Source organism: Triturus cristatus, chromosome 1_2 (genome assembly GCF_964204655.1).
Source record: "Triturus cristatus chromosome 1_2, aTriCri1.1, whole genome shotgun sequence".
Lineage (NCBI taxonomy): Eukaryota > Metazoa > Chordata > Amphibia > Caudata > Salamandridae > Triturus > Triturus cristatus.
This window is the reverse complement of record NC_140580.1, coordinates 302,246,261-302,268,814: the sequence shown is the minus strand read 5'-3', so window position 1 is coordinate 302,268,814 and position 22,554 is coordinate 302,246,261. Positions and strand designations below refer to the sequence as shown.

The 22,554-nt window shown below is 45.1% G+C and overlaps 1 protein-coding gene across 1 annotated transcript in view; it reads left to right on the top strand.

The window, feature by feature from the left end:
- The window catches only part of ANAPC16 (anaphase promoting complex subunit 16), a 125,551-nt gene extending 104,230 nt beyond the window's left edge, over window positions 1-21,321 (top strand). The window contains exon 4 of the mRNA XM_085603846.1: window positions 20,744-21,321. Coding sequence (XP_085459972.1) covers window positions 20,744-20,865 — 122 coding nt within the window. The 3' untranslated portion in view covers window positions 20,866-21,321. The remainder of the gene's footprint in view (window positions 1-20,743) is intronic.
- The last annotated feature ends 1,233 nt before the right edge of the window (window positions 21,322-22,554 follow it).

Below are 22,554 nucleotides of genomic sequence, written 5' to 3'. Positions count from 1 at the left end.
TTTTTTTTTTTTTTTTTTGTGTGTTGGGCACGAGGAGATTAAGTGATTTGCCCAGAATCACAGGATGTTTAGCGTCATTGCCGAGACTCGAACCCAGATTCGAGGTCGACCACCCTAGCCGTTAGGCCAACTCCTCTCCCCAAGAGGAGGACTGCTAATGGCAATATATTCCCTACATAAGGGTACCCACTGTTCCAGTACACATGTCTACATGTCCCAATGTCAGTATAGTTCCTGGCATAGTGAGTGTTTCCTGTCCTCATGCGCCATTGTCTCAATGTTTCTGATCCCAGTTTTTTTGTGATTGTCATCCCATCAGAGTGGGTGCTTATTCACAATACTTCCTGTGTCACACTGTTCCCATTGTCAATGTGTTTTCAGAACTAGTGTAGGGTTCATGACATATGGCTTGAGTCTCCCAGGTCAGAGTTTCTCTTTCTGTAGGTTTTCATGCCAACGTGCTCCCTTTCCCAGTGCCTTACCTGTTGTTAAGTGTACTACCTTTATACTGCCGGCCTATTTCAGTCATTTTGTGAGTGTATTCACTGCCCCCAAGCATATCCGGGCAACACCAGATTGGCATCACTTCCCCAGTTGCCATTGCCAGGGGCTCAAATGTCTGTCTTGCTCCCCCTTGCAATGGAATTGTAGCGTTGTCGTAGCATTAGTGTATTTGCCTGTATTGGTGTGTTCTCTTCTTCAGCACCAGTCTCCGACTCCATGCATCCACTCTCCCGGTGTAAATGTTCCTACAGGAGTGTCTCCTGACCCCTGCTAAGTGCATTTTCTGACTTGGTCTGAACGTGTTTGGCATCTTGCTGAGATTTCTGTACCAGTTTTGGCTCTATGGGAATGGTGGTATATGTGTGCATGGATGTCGTTCCCATTGTCAGTGTGTTGCCTGTCCAGTGTAGCTTTATTCCAAGCCCCGTTGTTGTTCTTTTTCTTTCCATTGTGTCAGTGAAATAGCAGAGAAAACACAAGGAGATGATGGACGGAGCGCTGAAACTTCAGACACTCACCCCCCAGTCACGGATCTGGCTTGAATCCATCATCGTTCTTTAGCTCACTTCGCCACCCCAGTAACACAGCCATATGCAAATCAGTCTTGACCCTGTGCCTTATGGGAACAGTCCAGCCCGAACTGCCAAGCTTTACCTGAACCAGAAACAAGCATCCTGGGATTGATTTCTGATTAACACCATTCATCAGCCAGGCTAGCTTGAATCCAGTAGCAAAGTGAGTAAGGGACCACGTCTGCAAATCAGTCTTGACCCTGTGCCTCATGAGAACAGTCCAGCCCGAACTGCCAAGCCATGTCTTCCCTGGAACAGAAACAAGCATCCTGGGACCGGTTTCGGGCTAACAGCCCTCATCGGCCAGGTTAGCTTCAATCCAATGGCAAAGTGAGCAAGGGACCCACGTCAGTTCGGGCTGGACTGTTCCCATTGGGCACAGGGTCAAGACTGATTTGCATATGGCTGGGTTCAACCTGGAATGGCGAGCAAAAAAATGATGGATTTTAGGCCCAGATCTCTGTACTGGGGTGAATGTATGACATTGTTCTACATTCTGTCCATCAATTGTTGTTTTTGCATTTGTCACCCAGAGTGGGACGGGTATACCCAGACGTAGGTCCTGTGCTCTCCATTTAAGCTAACCTGGCTGATGTGGGGTGAAACCTCGAAACCGGTCCTAGGATGCTTGTTTCCAGTCCAGGGAGGACCTGGCTTGGCATTTCGGGCTGGACTGTTCCCATGAGGCACAGGGTCAAGACTGATTTTCAAATGGCTGGGTTCAAACTAGAATGGCATGGTAAGCAAAAAAACGATGGATTTAGGCCCAGATCTCTGTACTGGGGTGAATGCATGACATTGTTCTACATTCTGTCCATCAATTGTTGTTTTTGCAGTGAAATAGCAGAGTCCCGATTTTTAGGTCTCGCCTGGCGTGGGATGCGCACATGCGCTGTCTCGCTGGCGAGATTTAATGATTTTGGTTTTTTTTTGTAAAGGGCATTAAGCCCAGCCCCTCTTTTCCATTGGCCGGCGTCACCGTTTATGCTAAACGGGGGCCAGCCATTGGAAAAGAGGTGTTTGTGACGTTTTTGTTCGGCTTTTTGAGCCGTCCCATTTGGACGGGCTCGTCTGCCTTCCGTGCGTCGTGAAAGCTTTCTCATCTTTATGGGGCCTTGTGTTTCAAACACATGGCCCCATAAAGACAAGAAAGCTTTCACGACGCACGAAAGTGAAAGCGGACCGTGCTTGTTGTGAGACGTTTTTGGGGTGCCATAAAAGTCAGAGGTGACCGGCCTCACTTGTGAAAGGTGAGGTTGTTACCACTGATGCTCTGAGGCCACATCAGCAAGAAACTCTCACTGGACACACACGCGCATTCCCCTCTAGGCCTTCACTCTCACAGGGAGTGAGGGCCTGTGTCCTCGGATGACTGAACACATCTTCCAGTGTGAGGTACACTCCAGGGGCCAGTACCGCGGGACTCACTGCTTCATGTCAAGAGTCTCCGGCCGCTCCCCCTTTCATCCGACGTCAATCCTGATCTTTAATGCACTGGGGGATATGGAGGGTGGGGTGTATGTACTGTTAGAGGGGAGATGGACTCTTCCAGTGTGAGGGAAACGCCAGGGGCCGGTACCGCGGAACCAACCGGTTCATGTCAAGAGTCTCCGGCCGCTCCTCATTTCATCCGACGTCAATCCTGATTTTTAATGCATGGGGGGGTAGAGGGAGGGCTGTATGTACTGTTAGAGGGGAGAGAGACTCTTCCTGTGTGAGGGACACGCCGGGGGCCGGTACAGCAGAACCCACCACTTCATGTCGAGAGTCTTTGGCAGCTCCTCATTTCATCGGACGTCACTACCGTTCTTTAATGCATTGTGGGATATGGAGGGTGAATGTACTGTTAGATGGGAGAAGGAGTCTTCCTGTGTGAGGGCCACGCCAGGGGCCGGTACCGCGGAACCCGCCTGTTCATGTCAAGAGTCTCCGGCCGCTCCCCCTTCCATCCGACGTCTATCCTGATCTTTAATGCACTGGGGATATGAAAGGTGGGGTGTATGTACTGTTAGAGGGAAGATGGACTTTTCCTGTGTGAGGGGCACGCCAGGGGCCGATACCGCAGAACCCACTGTTCATGTCGAGTCTCCGGCCGCTCCTCATTTCATCCGACGTCACTCCTGATCCTTAATGCATTGGGGGATAGAGGGAGGGCTGTATGCAGGGCTTTAAGTGGGATGAAAAAACTGGGGGGTCTCTCAAAGGGGCGTGGCCAATGTAATAAAGAACGTGGCTTAAAACACGTAAGCTAAAAATCTGTGCTTAGCATAGTATGCTGCCCAACTTGTATTTTGCTATTTCTGTTGCTGCATCCACATATATAATACAACAAGTAACATTACACCTACAACAAGCCAGGACAATTGGCTTTGTCAATGGTTGTTAGTTGCATAAGATACATAGGCAGCAACTATGGCTAGTATATAATATTGAAAAAGCTTCGACTTAAAGCCCCAGTGACACCACGACGATGTTGCTGCTCCTGAGTTTAAAAAAGAGAAGGGAAATCCAAAGAGAAAATTACTCTCTTTAAACTTTAAAGGATTTCCCTTCTACAACGCTCAGTTGGCATGATGTCATGACGTAACTTCTACACTAGTAAGCATTTAGCAGTGTGAGCACGCGCACACCGATGTGCCTGCTGTCACTGCAGTCCAGAACAAGCATTGAAAATGCAATGGGTCTCGGCTTTGATTAAGTTGAAGCCATTTGCTTTGCCTAATGAAAAGCGAGACCTATTGCATTTTTAATGCTTGTTTTATTTATCTACTGAAGACTCTCAAAAGAATCACTTTGCTATTCAAATTTAAGGTATCGCTACATACAACATATAGAATACGTACTCAGAATTACACGGCAAACACATTTTTTTTATTTAAATGAATGAAAAAGGAATAGACTTGCCTTTATCGGCCACAATATAGTAATTTTATCAAGATTAATAATAATTCTTACTCGGTGGTTTATCGACTTTTACAATTTAGGGTCGAAAATCACAGACTATTCAAGCTGAAGAATACTTTTAGAGCACCATTCAGTATTACTCGAAGTAAGACAACTATCACAGGCTGACAGGGAATGACTTTGTGTTAACTCAGGGTAGTTCAACCGAGGAACATGGACAATGGTTAACTGGTTCTTCTAGAAAATGAAATCAGACACGTTGGTAAATAGCAATTACGCATGGATGTGTTCAAGAGTGGGCATAGTGGCACGTGGCATATACAATCTACAGATACCCGAATGGGTTGTGTTGCTTCTGGGGGCACTTTATTGTGACTTATTTTTCAATCTGCCCCCCTTGCTCTGCTCTGTGGACGCACATTTGATATTCCCGTATGTGTGGCCTAACTTCCATCCTCTAGCCAACCGGTGACACCGAACATCACTCTGGTAGCACTGTAAAGTGAGCTGTAACCTGTTAAAATGAAAGCTGTGGTTAGCTTGACGCCATGTGAAGGCCGCATGTGGCCACGCGCCGCTCTTCTCTCAGCTGCACACTCGACTCCTCGTTATCGACATAGAGTTTATCTTCCACTCGTAAGCCTGATGCACTTGTGGTGTTCACGAAGGCAGATGATACTAGAAGAATGATATTTGGATCAGTCTCTTGAACTGTGTAGTAAATTACTTGTCTACTATTCTCCACTGTACTGCTCTGTCAGAATGTTCCATGACATCATAGAATGCCTGAGTGCCTCTCTGTGTTAGAGTGTCAGTTAGTCAACTCAGGCTGAGCTGTTAGGAGCCTGCTCCTGGTGGGGCTGTCTTTGTACCATCTATCTTCTCCTACTATCCTGATCTCCTATACTGGAACCAAGCTACTAATAAAGAAGTATCCTACATGTACAGATGGACTCTGTATCTTCCTTTACAACAATTTTGGCGACGATCTTGAACCTACGTGTGCAGTAAGGAGTAAGGACAACTAAGGAACTAAAGGACAAGGATCCAAATACTTTAAGGACTTTCAAAACGTTAATTGGAAATCAGAGAAACGCCCTGGACAGCCCCACCAGTGTCCTGTACCATCTGGACAGCCTGCAGTCTGGGCTTTTGTCTTCACATTACTGAGGAGCCTGCTGTCACCTGGAAGACTTCAACAGTGAACAGTCTCTCTGGCAACAAGTCTGCAGTGTTCTCTTGCTTTATTTGAGCCCTCAGCCTGCCTGGAAGTGTCGTGACTTATCTGCATCCTCAGTGAATTGACATCAAAGTCTTATTGTGTATTTCAACACCTTCATTAGCTGAGAGCAGCAATGTATTTAAAAAAAGAAAGGGAGACTTCTTATGACGGTCTGAGCATCTTGCAGTGAGCTACTTTTATTCAACTGTTGAGGAAATCTGTAGTTACTGTGTTTGGTGTGAAAGAGCTGCATGCAGCGCAAGCCATTCGATCGGTGACTGTGTTTGTTTCAAGTACGTTCTGCTTAATTGTTTACCGAGGAATGATTTGGGCGCAAGCAGTAACAGGACCCGACTTACAAAGCCTGAGTGCCTCTGTGAGGAGATCGGCAAGCTGTGTTTGTTTGGAGCAACGGAGAGCTGCACGCAGCGCAAGCCATCTGATCGGTGACTGTGTTTTTGTTTCTATTTACTGCAAGTCTTGTGTAACACTAAGCAGAGCGTTCTGAATTTACTGACATCCGTTAAGCTGCGTGTGTCCCGTAATTGGCTGTACTGTGAAATACCATTCCTGAGGTGAGACAGTTGGTTATGTAGCCGTTCGCCATGCTGTGCGCAATTTTTGAATATTTGTATGTTCGCCGCGATCTCATTGAAAGCACCAGCATGCGCGCACTTACCTCAGTCACAAACCCCTGAAGTTCTTCCGACGTTCCCGCATCTGCTCAGCTGCTCTTGGACGCTCTCCAGTGCATGCGTGCCATGAACCACCCGTCCCAACGTCAAAAACGTGCCGCCATTTTGTGGTTAGCCGTGGCTCATGCTTTCAGTTGGTGCAAGCCCTCAATTTGCCAACCACGTACCCCACGTTTGTTCTTGCGTGGCAACTGCAGCGACGATGCAGCTTCACAGGAGGTCTTAGTGACTGTCTTTCATTTCGCCTGGGGTCCTTGTTTGCTTCACAGATATTTCATCTGGTGGTTCTTCACTACGATGACGCTTCGTGGAGTCTTCACATGGTGCTACAGCCCTTCATCTATAACCATTAAGGTGAACTCGTTACATTTATCTGGGCACGGGTGAGACGTCGCCCACCAGGTCTCCGTCAATATAAACTGTGGTTTAAGAACTACTCCATCCAGATTAATTCTATGCCTGTTATTGTGTGCAAGTCTCTATCGGCCTAGAATGTCGTTTATAACTATACCATGCAGATTCATTTTTATACATGTTGTTGTTTGCGCTTGTGTATCTTAACAAAATGGTGTGTACTCTTCCTGGTGGAGGTTCTGGGGGCACTCAATGCCATTTTCAGTTTTTTTTTCTAGGGTGACATTTACCCTTTAGTGTATCCTTTCCATGGGGAGGTTGTGAGGGCTACCAGTGCCTCATCCAGTTCCAAGGTTAAACTTTCTCTGGTGTACTCTGGTATGGGGAGGTTGTTCCCTGCCATGGGGAGGTAATTTTTTTTTTTTTTACAGTGATGTATACCTTTTTGGTGCACCCTGCCATGGGGAGGTCTGTTGTTCCCTTGGCGTTTTGTCCCCTCATTCTGTGTACCTTGTGGTGTACCCTACTTAGGGGAAGCTGTGTTGTTTTCTAAAGTGATTAACTTGTAGTGTACCCATCTTTTTGGGGAGGTTGTCGTGGTAGTCAATGCCTCTAATTTAGTTTTCAGTTTTCCAGGGTTAGTACTCTGTGGTGTACCCTATTTAGTGGAGGTTATGTTGTTTTCCAGAGTGACTACCCTGTGGTGTACCCTACCTAGGGGAGGTTGTGTTATTTCCAAGGGTTAGTACCCTGTGTTGTTCCCTATTTTTGGTGGAGGTTGTTTGGTCAATTCCTAGGGTTACCATGTGTTTCCCTTTCATATTGTCGCTATGCTCGGGTCGAAGTCCACCTGCATGGAACTCGTGGCCAAGGGTTTCACGTTGGTAGGACTTTGAGTGAGAAGCACCCTTCTCTGTTGCATTGTTTTTTTTTTTTTTCTCATCTAAGCCATGTTTTGTTTTCCCTAAGGGAGGGGGATGGGGTGTGTAGTAATGTTATTTGCAATTTTAATGTATTCACTTATTTTTGCATCTTAATGCATTTTTGTTCATGCCAGTGGAATTTCTGATACCTCATGTAATACACCTTTGGATATGTACATCTCATTGTTGTACTTTCTTTTTAATGATATATTTGAGGTATCTTACTTGTCTTTATCTTTATTTCTGCTGTTGTTCCCTAAGGAAGGAGGATGTGTAGTAAATTACTTGTCTACTATTCTCCACTGTACTGCTCTGTCAGAATGTTCCATGACATCATAGAATGCCCGAGTGCCTCTCTGTGTTAGAGTGTCAGTTAGTCAACTCAGGCTGAGCTGTTAGGAGCCTGCTCCTGGTGGGGCTGTCTTTGTAACATCTATCTTCTCCTACTATCCTGATCTCCTATACTGGAACCAAGCTACTGATAAAGAAGTATCCTACATGTACAGATGGACTCTGTATCTTCCTTTACAACAAACTCCTCAGTCTGTCTTGCGTATTGAATGGATCAAGGTTGGGTGAGAGCCAAAACGTGCTCACGCACTGGTGGTTGTTGCTTGACTGTAGGACCCTCGCACCGCTATGTCTTTTGAAGTATGGCAACGCGTGGCAGTGGCAATAAAATGCTTTTTGCTTTACAGTTAAGGTCCTGCACGTTTTTGCATCCAGTGCATCTTTCAGATCACGGGGCCGGTGCTGTTTTTCTGAGATTCTTACGGTCTGCCATAATACTACAATTTGTGATAACCAGAAGCTTTATTTATTTATTTATTTTGTGGTCTTCCAGACGGGAAATGGAAGCTCCAGTGTCTTTCTCTTGTCAGTTGGCGTTTTCAACAGGAAAGGGTGACTTCTGCAGAGCAGTGTGCTATTCTAACTTGAGGCAGAAGCAGCAGTATTTATTTCCCTGCACATCATCATAGTGGAATCAAAATAGACTCCCATTGACTTCATTGTGTGTGATGGTTTAATAATGGAGTTACCAGATACTGCAAGCAATAGCAGGGATAACAATACAGATGGAGGCATGAACAGTACTTATAGGAATGTGGGAGACCACAGCCTTGACTAGGTATCAAAGGTTGATGCTGAACCACAAAATGCCAGTGGCCAAAAGAGACATAGCCAAGAAATAGAGATGCACAGAACTACTGGCTATCTTGGAATGGGACTGAAATATGGACTGGTGCATGGTTGTGAAAAATGTACTTTATGAGGGATGGATCTGTCTCAGAAATATGACAAAATCTGGGGAAACCTGGCTGAATATTGTAAAGAAAACTAGTAGATAATCGCTCACCCATCTTGAGAGGATAACCAGTCCATCAATGGGTAATATCGGTGAAGGTGGGAACATGACAATGTGTTAATCTAGTGTGAGAAATTGGGTTGTTAGTTGAGAGTGGTAGAAGGCCCACTCAAATCCTTGTCATGTTGAACCACAAAAGTCACCAAGTAAACCTGTGCTTAACTGTCTGGTAGCTTAGCACAATATCAGCCAGGCTTACCTTTTTTTTTTTTTTATCTTTTCAAAACCTTTATTGAGGCATTTCACAACAAACACATTGCATTTTATGACAAATCAGACCAAGTTACACCATAGGTTCCAAATCATAAAGCCAGGCTTACCTTAAAGGCACTGTGTAAAGTATTTATGAAGCACTCAAACAGTAATTTAGTGAAAACACAACACAAGAAAAATCTCAAACCAATTTAGAAAAAGAGTAAAAGTTAACAAATAAAATCACACCTAAACAACAACAAATCCAAACAGAAAAACCGAATATATACATTTTTCAAGTTTCAAGTGAAAATGGAGCCTAAAAGCACAAAGCCCCACTCGTGTTCACCTGGTTGTGCTGGCCCAGAGTAATGTCACAAGTTCAGGCCGACCGCAATGGAGCCCGGGTTGGACACAGGGACCAGGTTCATCCTGCTGGAGAGTTACCTTCTCAAGCCCGTGCGAGTAGTGCCATTCACATTAGTGGGGGCAGTAGGAGTAGGTCGAACGCTATGGACAGTCGCTGTTGTGGCTCGAAAAGCAGGTCATTGCTGGAGGTTCGCATTGGCGATTGATGCAAGCTGTTGCTGTTGGCGCGAAGAGCCCGAAACCTCTGTATTTTCACCTTTTCTTCAGGAGGAGTATACACTGATTCCAGCCAAGGGTCCAGAACCGGGGGGGAGGGGGCACCTCATGGAGATCAGGACTCAATCCAGCGGGGGCCAGGAGCAGGACTCCGGCAGGTCCAGGTATGTCCAGTTGTTGCTGGTCAGCTGGGCAGTTGCAGGGAGGAATCTGGAAGCTTGTTGTGTCCCTGTATCTCAATCAGGAGTTCAGTCTGCTGACCCATGGAGTCCCTTCTGGAGAGCCTAGTTTTGAGGCAGGCAGATCCAATTTTCCTTCTTCAGACAGGACAGTCCTTCTTCTGAATCTTCCACAGTTTAAGGGGTGTTCTGATGAAAGATTCTGAAGTTGCCACTTTTATATCAGATGACACTCTTTGTGTGTGTGAATTCCCTGACTACCTCCCAAAACTGGTTCTGGTCATTTCTTCCCCTGGGTTTGCCTCGAAACTGTCTAGGGTAACAAAGGCAAAGGCAGCCCTGGTGTCGGGTTCCTTTGTGTGTACTGCAGGTTAGACCCCTTTGAATGTTAAACAGAGCAGCGCACAACTACTCCACAACCATCCGGTCAAGAAGATCCTCTCCCCTCACATCTAGGCCTCTTTTGTCTCTGTCTGGAAGCAATACACAACTCACAACAGGAGAGACATTCACAGTCATGTGACCTAGGACACCAGCATAAAGGCACGGTTGGTTTAGCCAGAAAAAATGCCAACTTTCTAAAAGTGGCATTTTCAGAACAGTAACTTAAAATCCGACATTACCATTAAGGAATATTTTTAATTACAATTTGTTTGAGTGGAAACAGCATTTTTCTATCTGGTCCCAAATTGAATTTAGCACTTATTCAGTGTAATGTGATAACCCAGTGTTAGTCAATGGGGGAGAGAGCCTTAAAGCATTGAAAAAAGACTTTAGGAGCTTTTCACCACCAGGACATGCGAAATGTTAAGCCCACATGTCCTACTTTTTAAATACCATGCTCTCTGCCATATAGGTGGTTAGGGTTTACCTTAGGGATGACGTAGAAGTATTAACAAGCATTGGCACTGCCAACAGAACTGGCTTATGAATGCACCGTCAAGCCAGACCTAAAAATCCATTTAGGTTTATGATTGCCTTCCCCGATCTGTGCTATTGCCAGACAAAAATACTGTAAATTATCTAGTTATTAAAACACTTTAATAGCATTACAGTGTCATGTGTTTGCCCCTGAAAGTTCTACCTCAGGCAGCTGGATAAAAAAACAAAATGATCACAGCTGTGTGGAGGGCAACGTTTTTGTGGAAACGCACAACTTCTGCCCAATCAAAACATGTACTTTTGGCTCCTTTCTGTAGGATGTTGGCCCTCTATATAGTGCTCTAAAACAAAGCACACTGTGTAGAGATTCTAGTGAAACCCAGATTGGTATACAGAAGCAGAATTAGATAATACTAACGCTCTATTTGTGGTAAGGTGGGTGAGCAGTTGGGCTTATCAGTGTGCTAAGCATTTGTGGTACTCATAAAGGCAATACATGAGCCACTCACTCAAGAATAAATCTGAGATCAATTTATAAAAATAGCACCAATTGTTATGTCATTTTTCAGACCAAAAACTTCGTTCTACAGTAAGTATTTTTTAAGATCGCAATTTTCAAAGTTCGTAAAATGAATTACTTTTGTGCGCAGTTACGCACCATTGAAGTTGATGGGAGAAAATAGAAAAATGCATATAAAATCACACAATTTGATTTCAAAGTTGACCTTTGGGATTTAAGTAAGTAGCAAGGCCAGGCCCAATGTTCCACCAGCAGATTCTTGGACACGTCCCGGATTTGGCCGAGAGCAGGGTGCTGAGGTCGTTGGTAGCTGGTACGCTACGAAGAAGGAGGGCATTTAAAACCTACTGCACAAAGAGACTTCAAGGTAAGTCTGATGGGGTCCCACTCGAGAGAGCAGGTTTGCAAGGGCCTCAGGACCACGGGAGCACAGCTTGTTCATCATTACCTAGGCCAGGCACACCTGGTGCAGAGCAGATAGGTCAGCCGGGTGGCACGTGTCAAGATGTCCTCGCGGTCAGGAGTAGGCAGCTTGGAGAGGTGGTTCCAGGACAGCTGTGCCACAATGTGGGTCTCAGGGGTCTTGACAACCCTAGACGTGTGCTTGCTTTCTGTGCAGTTGAAGTCCAGAACGGACTCTTGGTCTCACTGTATGCTGCAGGGGGCCCGTTACCCCGTGAATTGGTGTGACACGGCTCCGGTAGATCCTGGTGTCACTGAGCTGAGGTATCACTTTTGGTTTTGCGTCGGAGTAGCCGAGGAGCAGCAAGTCGACAAACCGTACTTCGCGGGTTTGGTGCCTGCGGACTGCAGGGGAGTAGTACCTCTACTCCAAGGAAGTTCTTTGGCGATTCGTAGTAGGCTGGAGGAGCTCTGGTGTTCCCGGAGGCCTCACAGTTGTAGGATGAGACAGCACATCACGGTTGTCGAGTCCTTAAGGCAGCAGGCAGGGTTTGGCGCCAGTTTTCTGCAGCAGGGCTTCAGTCTTCGGGTCAGCAACTCTTCTTTGTCCTTTTCTTCTCTGTGTCCATTGAATCTCAGTTCAGGGCCCAGGGATGCCACCTAAATACTACATTTAGAGTTGGTAAAAAGGGGTAGCAGTTAGTAGCCAATGGGCTACCTACCTTTAGGGTGTCTTCACCCTCTAAGTGACCACATCCTGTGGAAAGAAGTAAACTACCTTGACCCTAATTGTCTAAAACCCTCACAAACCAAGATGGACGGTAATGAAAAGTGGGCTCCACATCACCTGCCCCACCTTAGGGGTGGTGCCAGCTGAATGAGGACCCACCTCCTAATTTAACTAATTTTCCCACCTGTCCTACTGGCAGATGTGGAGATGGAGAGGGAAGTTAGCATCCTCCACTATCTGGAGCTGCCTGGGTCACATTTTAAAGGCGGCATCGTCTTTGAAGGTTCCCATCATGGAAGGCCATCCTAGCCTGGAGTAGGTGTGAAGCACCTTTGCCCAGAGCAGGCTTTGTTCATGGCCTCTGAGAGCGCAGGCTCTCACCCCATAAGGCCAGAAACATGTCTGGTGGTAGCAGGCTGGCTAAGACTTGTCAGAGACCACACCAGTGCGTGGTAGATTTGCAGGGGAAACTCTAAAGGATCACCTGCATGCATTTTATTAATAAATCCAATACTGGCCTCAGTGAGGATTTATTAAGACGAGATGTTTGTTACCAAACATCTTAGCGTACAGTGAAGCCATCCTGGAGCTAAGAAACTCATAATGACAAGTATCCAGCCCATGTACTCTCTATGGCTTCCCTGTTCACTTACAATATCCAACAAGCATTTGCAATGCAATAGGTCTCGCAGTTACGCGAGTTTTGAGCTATTGGCATTGCAAATAACAATGCCTTTTATTGTTGTTTTTGTTTTAAAAACATAAATAAAAGGCATTGTCATTTACAATGCCAATAGCTGTAAATGGCGTAACTGCGAGACCTATTGCCTTGCAAATGCTTGTTTTTTAAGTCGCTGATTACTTTTACCCTGTGGTACTGGGGTTTGTTGTCTGTCTTCGGTGATCTGCTAAGCAGGGCGCAACACGCGCTAGCCTCACTACTGCACTTCCATTTGGCACCGACACAAACAATCGTTCTTCGGAAACTCTGCAGATGTGGCATGGCTCAACCGGCCCAGCGAAGGGTAGTGATACGGTTGGGTGTTTTATTACGAGTGTCACGAGACGGCGGGAAAAATCAAGAGCCATGGGCAGTAAGCTGCGGCGGGTCAATAATGCTCACTGAGACATTGTGCAGACAATCAACAGCGAGGCCCGAGGTTCTGGGAGCGCCGCAAACCGCTGAAGGGCAAATCAATACGGGCATGGGAAGGACACTGCCCCGCTCGACTACACCACTGACTGCCTCCCCAGCAAAGGACCCGAATTCAGGCTGCCTCCACTGGCGGCTTCACCCGGGTGTGGCCCTGCACCCATCCCTGAAATCCTGTTTTCAGGGCTAGATGTTTCCATACATGCCCGGCCTTCCGCCCCCAAGAAGCACAACAACGAATCAGTATGGGGGACATATAGAGGGAAGACACTTTAAGACACAAAGACGGACTTCTGAATGCTGCTTGGGCAGAGGAGGCGGGGGGCTCCATCATCTCTTATCGGGCATCAAATGCTAGGTTTCTATTGATCGACAGCAGCTCTAAAGCCGAAACGGACCAACCTCTGCACGCGGAAAGGTTACCGTGAATCACACACCTTAATTATATTTTTACACCTTGAAGACAGTATTGTTCAATTATGACCTGAAAATTAATAGAGGTGACAGGTTAAATGGCAGCATTTTATCGCCGCGTTTCAAGGTATTCACCCTTCTCTAAAGGTCTGTATTTTAAAAAAACAAGCAGGATGCGCTGCCCACCCCTCGCGCACACCGGCTCCTTGCGCATGCGCCGCTGCCATGTTTAGGTCAGGCAGCGATGCGCAAGACAAACAAAGTCCAAACAATGCGGACTAAAACTGTCGTTGGTGGCCGCTGCTTCCGGACTACACGGAAGTCAGTTGGGCCACTGAAAACAAAGGTAAGAAACGCGAGAACAACACTAAGCCAATGGCAAGCAGCAGGAGAAACTACTGGCTGCTTGCCAACATATAGAGATTACTTTAGGTCTCGCTGAGACAGCGCATGCGCTGCCAAGGCGAGACCTAAAAATTGACTTGATATTGTAGGGTCATATCTGCTCATGCAGATATGTTCACACATGGCCTATAATTCACCCTGCCTTAGGGCTATATGGCCTGCAGTGGTTGTGACTTACCTATACCTCATGCAGTGTCTATGGTCATGGCACACAGGGTTGTGTGCTATGTCAAATCTTTGGTCTTCTCTGCACCAAGACAACCAGCCTGCAATGGCATTTGTATGGTCTTGGTAAGGGGCATCTGGGGTGGGACAATTAGTGCTGCTTTCCCAGAGGACCTTCTTCAGTACCAATGCCCTGGGTACCAGGGGTACCATTTACTAGAGACTTACAGGGGTTACTGGAGTTGTGCATATCTTGGTACAGTTTTAGGAAAGAGATCAGGCACTGAGAACATGGATGGCAAGGACCCAGTTATCTTTAAATTCAAAATCCCATCATACACCAGTAAAAAAGTGGGGACTAACCATGTCAAAATAGGCACTTTCTTACACTTTCTATAGATGCTCACATTATAGTCTGGCAACAGCTGCGCTGTCAAGCCAGGCCATAAAAAGGAAGCTTTAGGCCTGGCAAAATGTTTATTAATGGCTGATTAAAATTGTACTTTAGACTTCTGTATATTTTAGTGGCTGTCAGAATGATCGCTGAAGCCCACTATTCACATTTAACTGCTAGGCCCTGGATATAAGTAGTACCATTTGCTAGGGACTTAAAAGTAAATTAAATGTACCAATCAGATGTAGGCCAACTTGATCATGTTTAAGTGAGAGACCACAAGCATTCTTTTTTACCTTACCAGCGATTTAGCAAGAAAAAAACGCACAGAGTCCTAAAAAGCCAACAAAAACTGGTCCACCAAAAGAAGGCAGAGGAAGGCAAAAATCTGGGGTGACCCTGTAGGGTCCAACATTTAGCGATGACAGAATTGCTGGAGTTGCTTTGGTGTACTGCGGGTAGGGAAAAGGGCAGAGGCAAGATCTTACAAACCTCTCTCTCAACTTTATCAGTGCATTTGTACAGCAATGTTAGTTGGTCCAAAATGCTTGGATCTCACAACACTGGTTATTGTATTTTTGATGCAATCAAATAAAAAGTATTAACAAAAAAAATGGGTTCACCCTTTGGATTCTGCTGTGGAAATGCATTTTTTTCAGTTTAGTAGACTATGCGAGAAAAGGAAGCTAGCTATCTTAGTTGAGATTGATCATGTTACTCCTCAGAGCTTGAATTGCCAAGGACATTGGATGTACGGTCTTCCGATTTTACAGTGCACCTGGTCAAAATCTCAAAACCCCTTCGGTGTCAGCACATTTATGAAATTAATACTTGTGCAAATAACTATTCGACAGGCTGTTTTTGAACATAAAATGACTAAGGCGAAATAAGTGATCCCAAGAAAACACCACAGCTGACAAGAATTGGGTGGTACAAAAATGCCCTTCGAAGAGTGGAATTTGATATTAGGTGATAGTTAAGTGAGGGCATTAAGAGTTCGACTCCCAGCTTGAATCACAGGTTCAAATTCTCCTATTTTTAATAAATGTGACATTTTCCAAAATGAAAGAGATAAAGCAGAAGGAAAATTGCATCAGTAAGTAATTCTGAGAATGAGGCTTACAGAAGGAATACAACTTAATATACGCATCTGCCTTGGAAATATCTTTGAGGTCGATATTGAAGTATTAGAATCTTGTTTGAAGGTCTGAAATTATGACGCTTGTATCATTGGGTAATAAAAGACTATCCATATAGCAACTGGAACTTTAGCGGAGATATTCCTTCTTCTGATCCACCTTTGTGACAAAGGTTGCCAGGAGATCTAAGAGGTGAGTATCCTATGCTGAACTTCATATCTAAATTGTGGAGAGTCTCCCCAGCTGGTAACTAGTGAAGTCTAGAAAAAATACTGCAACACAATCCCTGTAAAAGGTCGAGAGAAAAAAAGCTTGAAGCACATTGACTCCTGGCCAAAGTGTCAGCCTTGAAAAATACAGTATTTAAAGAGCATAAGTTAACACCTTAACAAGCTGAATGTTCAAAGGACTTGCATGCCTTTAGAGACCAAATACAATTAGGGTCCCAGTAAGGAGGATCATGCCAATTGGGCTTTTAAAACGGTTTGCTGGATACAAAGGCTCAAGTAAAGCAAGCCATGCAGTAATATCCAACTCAGCGGCAAAATGTCTGTCTAATAATGTGATAGCATTGGCTGAGAAAGAGTAAACAAGTTACAAACATCTAGAGTACAACTGTAGAAACATACCTACTTAGCCATCCACTGTTACCTTGTGAAGTCCTTTTTGGTGCCAACATTATCTTTGGTATGAGTGTGACTAGCTGGGATGAGTAAAATCTAAGTCTTCGGGACCTAAGCCTTCGAGGTCCTAGATGATAGGGAGGAATGCAGCAGTCTTTTCTCTGAGGAGTATTAAAAGTAACATTGTTTGAGAGAAGGAGTTCTGACACGCTCAAATGGCAGTGTCATGCCGAGGTAATCTGGAAGAGAAAGCATATGCAACTGTTTTCAGTCTTTGGCAGAGTCTAGGGACTAGCACAAGTAGAAGCAAGACATAAAGAACGGCACCTGAATAATTTACAGTTAATACATCTCTTAGTAATGGAGTCCTTTGTCCAGGACATAGCCCTCGGCGCAAACTAGTAAGTTCTGCCCTGGTTTGGTCGGTACAGCATAATGCTAAGATGGCATCTTTTAATATGATTTAAGCAAACGGGTCCCCGGCTTTGTTGTGAAGGTAAGGCAAAAGTACTGCCTTAAAAAGGATGCTTCTACCGTAGTGGTTGTAGGACATGTTGGTCAAGCAACTCCTCACAAACACAAGAAGACATTCAATGTCAGAGCATTTGGCTCTTCATTGAAGTAAGTTTCTTCTGAGCGTTTCCTGGGTTAAAGTGTTTTACGTGTAAACTTTCCTTACAAGAATAGGAGACCTTCCTGCATCATTTCCCGTCAGTAATGGAGGTGTATTGAGTGTTCTCCTGTTCATGAATAGCTGCACATTCGACTTCAACAGAAAGCATGAGAGAATACTACTATGTGTGTAGCTTCAGAGTTCATAAATCCTTTCTTGGCGACCTTGAAGATTATACTTCGCAGTGCTTCTTGCACCTCCCTAACCTTCAAGCTAGAGCCTCCTATCCTCACTTAGGAGGTCGTTTTGAATGTTCCAGCAAGATTTGACAAAAACAGCACTCATCTGCTATTAGGGTGAAGCAAATAGGCAAAATTCAGGCCACCCAGTGATGACAACTTGTTTCCATACACCTTCCCACACAGTGGCTCTACTGCGAGAATAGCGACACTACAGTTGGAAAAGTAAATGTGCCAGGTTAGTCTCATGGCCGGCGGAGGTATTAGCCATGTCAAAATAAGTGTTTTATCAATGTAAAGATTGTGTCACAGAGGACATTTTGCTGTACCAAGACCCCACAGTGACTATCAATATCCATGATGATTTCAGATTGTACTTCAAATGATTTGGGGGGCTATTAGGATGGAACACATTTCTAGACCAGGAAATGCCCGAATCAACTGACCGTTTCAGGTAGATAGATGTCCTCGCCGCCACGGGAGAAGCAGGACCAGGAGAGTCCAAGTCCTAGCCTTTAGGGATTCAGAGGCACCACGTGTGGAGGAGCATGATTCTCTAGGTCCTAAGTTGCAAGGACCAAGACCATTCCAAGACTATTCCTCCTCAAACCCTCAAGGGTCATCCCCTAATGTGTCTAGCTTGAAAGTGTTCCCAAACTGATGCAGCGAACTGCTCCTGAGGGAGTCTAGCTTTGATCCAGAGTCTGGCTCCAGCAACATATGGCACTCCACCTAAAGCCACCCTCTACAAAAGCAATTGTTGAAGGGTGCCAATCCTCAGAAAATCACAGCTTTCTTGATCCAGAGGCACTGCCAGAGAAAGCTTTCTTGACTCCAAGCTCAGAGACTAGCAAGGGTGCGAGTTGCAGATGCTGTACTAAAGACAGAAAAAGATCTTCGTCCACCCATCCACTGGGTTAATTCTTCCCAACAGGGGCACCTCAGAACCCTACCCCCTTCAACTGTCCAAAAACACACACTAGGTTTAGAAGAATTATACTTCTCCTCCGCCAAAGACCATTCATCACAGGGCCACAGATCCATCACCACTTCTGCTGCACCCAGCGTTCCTATCAAACCCTCTCCACTGCCATACCCATGCACTCTTCGACAGCCACAGTCTCATATCCTTGCGTCAGTCAGTCCACACTTACTCAGACTAGGAAGGGGCTTTCCACCCCAGAAACCCCGACTATGAACTTTTAGCACCTGCAGTGGGAGGTTACCCCAGGGAAGATAATGTAGACTTCCAGTGTGATCCAGACTTGGACCCATACCCTGTTAAAAACTTGACCACCGGATAACACTACCACCTCCCACGTGGTGATTGTGGGGGTGTACAGCACCACAACTGTAAAATGCACATGATGCAGAAGGACTGTTTCTTTAAGTTTTCAAAAGAGAGGTCCAGACAGTACCTGTGTTATGGGGATTTCTCTAGACTATCCCAGAAAACGTAAAGAACTCGATGAAGGCTGCAGCAAACCCTCCCCAGCGTGAAAAGAAATTTAAGACCACTGCTGAGGTCCCTGGGCATCTTTCACCTGGCTCACTCGTCGTTTACATGATGAGAAAATAAGGTCCTACACAGGCAAACGGAAACTCTTCACCTCCAGTGTAGGATTTCTAACTGTCTGCTTGTTCTCCTGTACAACCAACACCTTTAGGAGGAAATGAAGAAGCTGAGCAAACACCACCCTGAGGCCAGCCAGGAACTAATAGTAGAAGCAAAGCTACATTTCTAACACAGACATTAGATGTTTGTTGAATGCTGTAGTGAGATTACCACTACTATCCTCTTCGGTCCCACGCCTTGGTGAGATTTTCTGGCTTTCACCCAGATGTTCAGGAACTTCGTTTGCATTTGCCCTCTGACAGGGACCATTCTTTCGGCCTACAGGTTCATAGCATGCTTAAAGATCAAGGAAGATTTGCAAACTATCAAAGTGCTGGACACCATGTAGTAGACACCTGCCCCATGGTCTGCCTTTTGTAAATTTCAGGTAAAGGTGACAGAAAAACACATATGCCCTCCAATTGCAAGGCTACCACCAGTAACAAAGCTACTAGGAAGCCCAGCCAACAATATCTTTTTGCTTAGGATCGATACAGGGGCAACAGATGTAGAGGTGACGCCAGGAAGGGGTACTGCTACCTCAAAACAATGGTTCCTCATGATTCTCCCTATGCTCAAAACACGTGGTGTCGGAAAGACTGACGTTTTTCCTCCCCCAGTAGGATGAAGGAACTTCTGACAATGAGGTGCTCTTGGTAGTACTGGATATGTACTACCTAGAATTCCCCAGTGGATGTTTAATTTACTCACGTGCTTGAATTATTCCATCTGGCTGGAAATCCCAGGTAATTTTGTATAGAAAAAAACAGTGTTAAAATAGCCATTGGCCTCAACCGGCCTTCATCACTCTGCTTTGCTTATGCATACACTACAATGGCCACATACATAAACATGCACAACATACACTTGGATGGGATTAGGTGACCGGATATACATCTGGCTGCGCATTGGAGTCACTCTCAGCCAGTGCCAAATAACGTATTTTTTGTGAGTAAAAAAAACCTTTCGTTACAGAATAGTGAGGGTAGATCTTTAAGTCAGACCTGACATTTTTTTTATGCAAACACCCCATGCACAGCTTGCAGACCCTTTACCGAAGTGGGGATACTCCAGGCTATGTTTAAAAGTGCTTCACCTAGGCTTGGCACAGCCGGTTTGGGTTCTTAATATTTAAATGATGTATATACTTTAGAATTGCATGTTTAAGCTGTCTGTCCCAGATATGGAGCACTATGTATCATGTTGTTTCTTTCTACAGCTTACATCCTCCGATTGCTTGCTAGCTCAGAGAGCCTTTGTCCACTATACTTTTAATAACCTGCATGAAACATTGACCTTGAATGACTTCCACTTGATTCCCCTCTTTTTTTTCCAAGTGATTCTCTTTTTACCTTCCATCCTCCGAGTGCCTTCTATTTCTCAGTATAGCCTCATTTCAGTCTCATGCCTGTCTGTCTTAATTCTTCTTATTGTAATTCTGCTATTGGCTGTTGCCTCTTTTCATAAATCATAAATTCTCTTTAAAGCTCAATCCCTGTAACGTAGCATTGCTTAATCTCCGCCAGCCTATCTCACCAACCATTTACCAGAAACCACGTAGCCCCCACTAATGATCACACCAAATTGGTATTCATATAATCTCTCACAAAGTAACTGGAGTTTATGAGAAGAGGATTTTTTCTGGACAGCACATGACTAATCACAGTAACCACTAGATTAACCGATAATCTTGGGTTCCATAGCAGCGTACCACTTGCTGTAATGCACTTCAGCGCGTCATCAGGGGTAGTATACACTATATAAATACAAGAACAATTACAATAAGTGCTTTCTTTGTATGCACTTTGAAATGTGGGGCGAAAGGAACATTAAGAATGACAATAGTGTTCAATAAAGATCGTATTGTACATCACTGTTGACTCCTTGTACTCCGCGGTCCCTTTTGTGTCAGTCCACTGAAATGAAATGCTATTTCTCTTCCATTTTATATAGATCAGCAAGTTGCCAGAATGGAGAAATTGGCAAGTTTGGTGGAGGAGCTCGAAGCAGATGAATGGCGCTATACCCCAATAGAGCAGCTTTTGGGGTTCACTCCATCATCGGGTGGAAAGTGAATGGACAGCTAATGATAAAAGGCATGGCGTGGGTGATGGTATGGCGCTTTCGGGTATAACCACTAACCGAATTAAAGTTCCTTGTCTGTGCAGAGCTGAAATCAGAGGCCCACATCCTAATGACTCATGGTTGGGTTACCATGCTGCTCACCCTGCTCTTCCTTTTCTTCCCTCCACTTGGTGAGTGTCATAGTGACAGTCCGATCACAAAATGAGCCAAAGGATTGGTGATCTGTGCAGATAAAAAAATAATGAAGAAATATGCAGGCTTCTTCGCAAGCCATTAGTAGTCTCCTACTTAAGATGACACTGTTGAGACATTGTACTACAAGGAGGAAACTAAAATGGACCCCGGGCGTGTCTGGTTTGCTAAAAATGTGTAGTTATATGAATCATTGGTGTCATGGGTGTGTTTTTTGCTACAACTAAAATAAAGGCGACTTTTGAAAGTAGAAAGTTTTGTGATCATTTTTTACATTCACATGTGACTGTTATAATATGGATCTCTATAATGGGATTTAGAAAATGGCTAATCCTCTCATTTTGCTGTCAGCACTTGCTTATTATATCTTTCTAGTCCATTTTTATATAACATTCGCCACCATGTGGCTAACAATAAAAAAAATGTGTGTGGGAAACTGATGTGATTGAAGAAAGTAGCGCTTTAGTTTATTTATTTAGAAAGTATTATATAGGGCTGGCAAGACCTGAGGATATCCGAGGGCTTTACAACATTACACAGGCAATAATATCAGACAGCAGTAAGCAAAAGTAAAAAAACATAGGGTGTTGCATCTGGATTGGTGTAGAGAGAAACACATCGAACTACACATTGAGCGGAGTAGAGATTGCCAAAATGTGCTATGATTTACTGTCCAGAGGGTTAAGGTGCCGGTTGAGGATGAGATCCTTTAGTTGTCTCCTAAAGATCATGTAGGAGGGGTTGGTCCTGAGATCTACTGGTAGGGAGTTCCAGATTATGGGGACATTGCCCGAAAAGGAGCGAGCCAGGGCTTTTTGTTTATGTAAGGTGTTGGTGCTTCTAAGGCTTCTTGACTGGCCTGCCTTGGTGAGTTTTGCAACAAGTAGGCCGGTTTACCAGTGTGAAGGGCTTTGTGAGTGAGATCAACAGTTTTGAAGTGACAGCAAGCTTCGATTGGGAGCCACTTTATTTATTTCACGGCGTTGTGGTTTTGTCTTGTGACTCCAGTAGCCATCCTTTCTCCTGCATTTAGAGTGGTTTTCAGGGTGGTATGTGGGACTTCACTGCCTGTGAGGGTAGCGATCCATAATCTGGGCTGGACGGAACCAGGGCTTGCGCTGTAGTTTTATTTATTTGTCTATTACTGTTATGTCGGCATGCTCAAATGCTTGTATTTGACGTATTGTATGTTCGAGGCATATGAGATGCATAGATCGCCATCTGGTGTTGGGCCTGGATGTTTGCAGTTTGTTTTTCCTCTTGGAAAGTCTTTGGAAGTCACGAGGTCGGTGACTCCTCCTTTGGATCGTATTGCGCATGGGCTTCGGACCCATCCTCAGATTGTTTCTTTCCGCCATCGGGCTCGGATGTGATCTTCGCGTTCCGGTTCCGAACAGCTTCCTGTTCGACAGTCGACACGCAATCCTCACCTTAAACCGCGGTATTGTTTCGATCGCGATCTCCCCCACTCGACACGCCTTCTCATC